The sequence below is a fragment of the Chenopodium album genome, chromosome 12 (genome assembly GCF_948465745.1).
Source record: "Chenopodium album chromosome 12, dcCheAlbu1.1, whole genome shotgun sequence".
Taxonomy (NCBI): domain Eukaryota; kingdom Viridiplantae; phylum Streptophyta; class Magnoliopsida; order Caryophyllales; family Amaranthaceae; genus Chenopodium; species Chenopodium album.
Genome location: NC_137845.1, coordinates 15557539 through 15563333, shown reverse-complemented (window position 1 = coordinate 15563333; position 5795 = coordinate 15557539). Strand labels below are relative to the sequence as shown.

At 41.1% G+C, this 5795-nt stretch overlaps 1 protein-coding gene across 1 annotated transcript; it reads left to right on the top strand.

Annotated features, from left to right (window-relative positions):
• The first annotated feature begins 2142 nt into the window (after positions 1-2142).
• On the top strand, positions 2143-5460 carry LOC145570966 (uncharacterized). Its single transcript, XM_081630079.1, has 2 exons — positions 2143-4128; positions 4222-5460. Exons 1-2 carry the CDS (start codon positions 2143-2145, stop codon positions 5458-5460), a joined length of 3225 nt encoding a protein of 1074 aa, XP_081486205.1.
• Positions 5461-5795: the final 335 nt, after the last annotated feature.

Genomic DNA, 5795 nt, shown 5'->3' with positions numbered 1-5795 from the left:
GGTTTTTCTATGTTTAATCTAGACATGCGAGCTACTCCAGCTTCAGAACGCACTATAACCCCGAGGGAACAATTTGGGGAAGACCCTGACCACCCTCCGTCTCCTAACTTTAGAGCCTCTGATATAATGGTTGATTTTGATCTCGGAATTCAAAGTGGTGGACGGATTGTCAGACCTGGAGAGAGGTTCAGCGGTGGCGGGGTACCTTTCAGGGGTCCAGTTGTCAACCTTAATGTTGCACCGCCTCACACCAGCCAACATCAAACGGGAGTCGACATGGAAATTGAAGAACAGGGTGTTACACAAGAACCAGGGGAGGCTGCAACACAGGCAGTAGCAGAAGGGGTAATCGGAGCAAATGAGCAGGACGCTGCCCCTGGTAGCGACCCTTACAGAAGCGCCGCAGCTGCAGCTCCGATTCAAGGCGAAAACTCGGATCCGATTCAGAACAGGGGAATGCAAGGCGCTTATCCCAGGTATGGAGCTGACATTGAAAACCTTAGATTTGACGTTCTCATGAGCTCTGCAATCCAGTCTAGGGTCGAATTAAACGATGATATTGCGGGAAGAATAGTAGATGGTGCTGGCTACAATCAACGTTTCTTCATTGAATTCGACTCACAAAATCAACCCAGGGCAATTGAAATAAGAGAACTAGATTCTCCAATTCATGATCCAATGGAATATCAAGGAGAGGAAAATACAGAGGGATTTCCAATTGGGCAGGTACCTGAAGATCCAATGAGTCCTTGGTTGGGTGAACAACAGATTGATTTGAGGAGGAAGATTTGCCAGAAGAAAATAGCGTGGAAGCACTTGCTAATACTCAGGTACAATCGCAACCAAGAATTGAACAACTTGCAATTGAAATTGAAGGTAACAGGGAGGTGGAGGTAGCTCAATCATCGGAAACAATGTCCGATAGTGCTCTTATCTTCACCAAATGGGGTGAAAGGGATCGAAGGGGGAGAAAAGAAAAAAGCAGAAGATTCAAGAAAGGAAAAAACAAGAGAAGGTTTAGGCAAGAAAATTGCCCCTTGAAACGTAAAGCCATTTCAGATCTCGATTTAGTCTCGCTCCAATTTATAGAAGAGGAAGAAGATGACACGGACTCGCACATGGCAAGGAAGAAGAAAAAAGGAAAACGTCTCTGCGCTGGTGGGGATCTTACTGGAGAAGGGCCATCTACTTCAACGAATTTTGGGCTTGGGCCAAACCTGTCTTTTTTTTTTTTTGAAGCTAACCTTGTTTTGTCTTACTCAGGAGATGGGCTTGCGGTGGTTGACCCAATTCAACCACCTCTAGCACAGTGATCGGCCTTATTTGGAATTGTCGGGGGATTAAATGCCCAACTACCCCGATTATTCCCATTTTGAAAAGACTTGTTGGGTCTTTTGATCCGGATTTCATTTTTCTTTCGGAAACCAAAAGTAATTCGGATGTAGTCTTTAATCGTCTTAGAAGCTTAGGTTTTAATTTTTATAAAGGTGTCAACCCTAGGGGCCTTAGTGGTGGCTTGTGGCTAGGTTGGAAAGACAACACCTTGTTTAATGTTGTTTTTGTTTGTGTCAACTTCATGGTTGTAGATGTCAATGATTCAATTAATGGAAAATGGAGGTTGATTTTGGTGTACGGGGAACCTAACACTTCACAACGATGTGGTGTTTGGGATTGTCTCAACAAATGGATTAATCCAAACATTAATTTACCGATCACTTTAGTTGGCGACTTCAACCAAGTAGTTTCACAATTAGACAAATCCGGGGAGAAAACATCTTCCATAAGAGGTGCAAATTTGTTTAATGATTGGAAAACTTTTAACCACTTACATGATATTACTTATGAGGGGCCTAAGTTTACTTGGTCTAATGGGAGAGAAGGAAGTGATCTAGTATTAGAACGATTAGACAAGGGTTACGCTAATACTTGTTGGCTAAATAAGTTCCCTCACGCCCATATTATTCACAAGCCCATCCAAATCTCAGATCATGCCCCAATCATTTTTAACAATCATCACTCAAAAAGAAAATAAAAAAGAGTAGCTACAAATTGGAGCAGTGGAGTCTGAATTACAGTGAATGCATAGAAGCAGCGCAAAGGGGTTGGCAAACAAATCAAAACGGATCCCCTATGTACAAACTAATGCGACGATCTCAACAAGCAAAAAAGGAAATTAAGAAGTGGACGCTTGATAAAAGAGAAGAGTGGAATGGGACTTGGGATAAATTCGAGAAGGACTTGTTAGAAGCTCAGTTAATTATGGAAGAAGAAGGGAAAGACGAGGAGTTTAGGGAAGTCAGTAAGAAACTGGAAGAATACTCCTCAAACCTTGCTGTTTACTGGCGACAAAGAGCAAAAATAAACTGGAATTATGCAGGGGATACATGTTCTAGATTTTTCTTCAATTTTGTCAAAGGACGAAAAGCCAGGAACAAGATTGATGCGATCAGGGGAGAGGATGGAGAATGGATTACTGAAGAACACGAGATCGCGGGGTTAGCAGCAGACTATTTCAAGCGTATATACGGAGGAAGGGACAACTCTACAAATAGCAACTCTATAAATAGCAATAGGAGGGGTGAAATTGAACGAGGCACCAGAGGAATCACAAGACATCTCACGGAAGATCAGAAGGATATGCTCTCCAAACCATACTCAAGGAAGGAGATCAGAAATGCCCTTTTTGCCATGAAACCTTGGAAAGCTCCAGGTCCAGATGGGATTCCAGCTGGTTTTTATCAAAAAAACTGGAATTGGATCCAAAATGATGTAATAGATGCGGTTCAATCGGCTCTCAAATCAGGTAACATTTTGAGAGAATTGAATTACACAAATTTAGCCTTGATTCCGAAGTGTGATAATCCCGAGACTATGGATAAACTTAGGCCAATTGGTTTGTGTAATGTCATCTACAAAATCATCTCAAAATGCATTACTAATAGACTAAGAAGGGTGATTAATGACTTAGTAGGCCAATTTCAGAATGCCTTCATTCCTGGTAGAGCAATTGCTGACAATATCTTGATTGCTCATGAATTGTTAGAAAATATTAGGAAAACGAAGAAAGGGGTTAGAGGAAAACTTGCCATTAAAACGGATATGAGTAAAGCTTATGACCGAATTAAATGGGATTTTTTAGAGAGGGTGCTTCACAAATTTGGTCTGCCCAATATGATGATTAAGACTATTATGAACTGTGTAACTTCAACATCCTTCTCTGTAATCATTAATGGTTCTATAGGGGAAAGATTTGCTCCTAGTTGTGGTCTAAGACAAGGGGACCCCCTCTCCCCTTATTTATTTATTCTATGTATGGAAGGTTTATCGGGTTTAATTGGTATAGAGGAAGAGCTTGGGAACATAGTAGGGATCAGTGTAGCTCAGAGAGCCCCAAAAATTAGTCATCTTTTCTTTGCAGACGACTCAGTCTTTTTTGTTCAAGGTAAGGAGAAGAGTGTGCAAAATTTGAGTAAGGTTCTTGATGTCTATTGCAAAGCTTCTAGTCAGATTATAAATCAAGAAAAATCTGTGCTTCTCTCCAGTCCAAACTTGGATGATAATAAAACCAGCAAGTTTAGTGATCTCTTTGGTATCAAAAAAAGCAACAATTTTGGGGTCTACCTTGGCATCCCAGCTGACTTTGGAAGCTCTATGCAACAGATTTTTGGCACCCTTATTGATAGAGTCAAAGACAGACTAACTGCGTGGAATGCTCTTTTTCTTTCTTATGTTGGGAGGTTAACATTAATCAAATCAGTTCTTTCCAGTTTGGGAACCTATGTTCTCTCTGCCTTCAAGTGCCCTGTCAAAATATTGAAGAGAATTAACAGCATTGTGGCTAAGTTCTGGTGGTTGGGAAACAAAGCTGGCAAAGGTGTTTACTGGAGAAAATGGTCCATTCTTACTCGGGATAAGGAGAAGGGAGGGCTAGGAATTTTGGATGCTCGTTTTTTCAATCAAGCACTACTGGCTAAGCAAGGTTGGCGCATTATAAATGATCCTGAGGCTCTAATTAGTAGAGTTTTTGGGACAAAGTATGGTGTTAACAAGGAAACTTTGTTTGAAGATGCTTGGGATAAGAGGAAACCTGGTTCTTGGGGATGGAATGGCATTAAGTGGGGTCTCCAGGTTCTAAAAAAGGGGTGTGCGTGGTCTTAAGGTGATGGGTGCTGTGCAAAAATTCACCATCCCTGGGTAAATGCTACCACACCTGAATGGAAGAACCAAGGATCTCACACAACTGAGATTGTTGCTAGCCTGAAGAAAGATGATGGGAGATGGGACCTAATCAAGTGTCACACCTGGTTTACTGAAAATATTGTTAGGAATATTGAAAAAATCAAGCTCATGGAAATAGGCATGGATGATCAGGTTGTTTGGAAAGCTAACAGGAATGACTTGTATACAGTGAAGAGTGGTTACATGCTTCTTTTTGATGCAAACTACAGCAAGGATACAGTCTCAGCTTCTAGGAGCTCTAATACTCACAAATGGAAAAGATTTTGGAAACTTGCTGGGACTTTGAAACAAAAAACTTTTGTTTGGAAAATTCTGAATAGAGCCCTTCCTGTAGGTAGTGAAAGGAAAAAGAGAGGTTTAGGTGATAAACATCATTGTGTTCTCTGCTGGAATGAGTCAGACCAGCAGAATTCTCACCTCGAAACCCTTGAACATTTGTTTAGAGACTGTTCTTTTGCTAGCCATGTGTGGAAAGGATGCAACCTAGGCCTCAATGTGGATTCCCAAAGTAACATTCCTATCTCAGAATGGATTGAAAACTGGCAAAGAGCCCTTACTGGTGCTCATAAAGGTTTGGAAGAAAGTTATTTGCTTTTTATTGCAGGTTTGGAGTGTATCTGGGATGCTAGGAATGCTGTGATCTTCAGGAACTCAAGTTCAAATCCGTGGGGAGCTATCAAGAAAATGGAGCACCAAGTCTATCTAGCCTTAAAAAAATCATGTTTGAAGGAGGTGAAGGAGGTGAAGACTGATAGAAATTCTCTGCAGAATCAACAACAGGAGCACACTCTTGATCAACCTCCGGGGTTTGGTTCTAACCACAGTACAGGGGAGCAAGATAACTGCAAACACTCTCTGATCATTGGTGCTGGTACTTGCATTACCCTGAGTCTGGTGGTGCAGCAATTAAAGCAGAAAAGGGGTGGTATAAGCTGGGCCTGGTGCCTAAAGGATGCTGCAAAAAACATTGTGCAGAGCTCTAGTCTTACTGAACACGAGGGCAGCCCTATGAGTATCTTATGTGCTATCCATGATGGAATGCAGGCTGCTCTTAACAACCATTTTTGGCATCTGCAGATTTGTTGCCAAGATACAAGAGTAACACGCTGGCTGCAAGGAAGTCTTCCAGAGTTGCAGGAAAGAAGAATGTGGATTCATAGGATCAACAATCTCTTACCTTTTTTTCATTGTTTATCTAGTGTTTCTAATATTGGGGATTAACTCCCTTTGTTCTAGCTGTCAAAAAAAAAAAAGAATAGTGACAAAAGACAGATTGCATACTTGGAATATCTCTTGTAACCCAGTGTGTCTAATGTGTTTGCACAGGAATGAAACAGTTCAACATATTTTCTTTGAATGTGATTATTCTCATAAAGTGTGGGGGGTTGTCTTGAATATTTTGCATTTCCAAAGGCAGATTCTGCAATTTGTAGATGAGGCTAAGTGGGTAATGAAGAAATGTAGAAACCAAAAGGAAGGTTGTTGCTTATGGCTTTTGCTGAGACATTTTACAGCATCTGGATTCAGAGAAATTCAATTTTTTTTACAGGTGCTTG

Coding starts and splice junctions, on each gene's coding strand:
- LOC145570966 (XM_081630079.1), top strand. CDS start 2,143: ATGCGACGATCTCAACAAGCAAAAAAGGAAATTAAGAAGTGGACGCTT. Junction 4,129..4,221: donor GCATTAAGTGGGGTCTCCAG/GTTCTAAAAAAG, acceptor CCTGAATGGAAG/AACCAAGGATCTCACACAAC.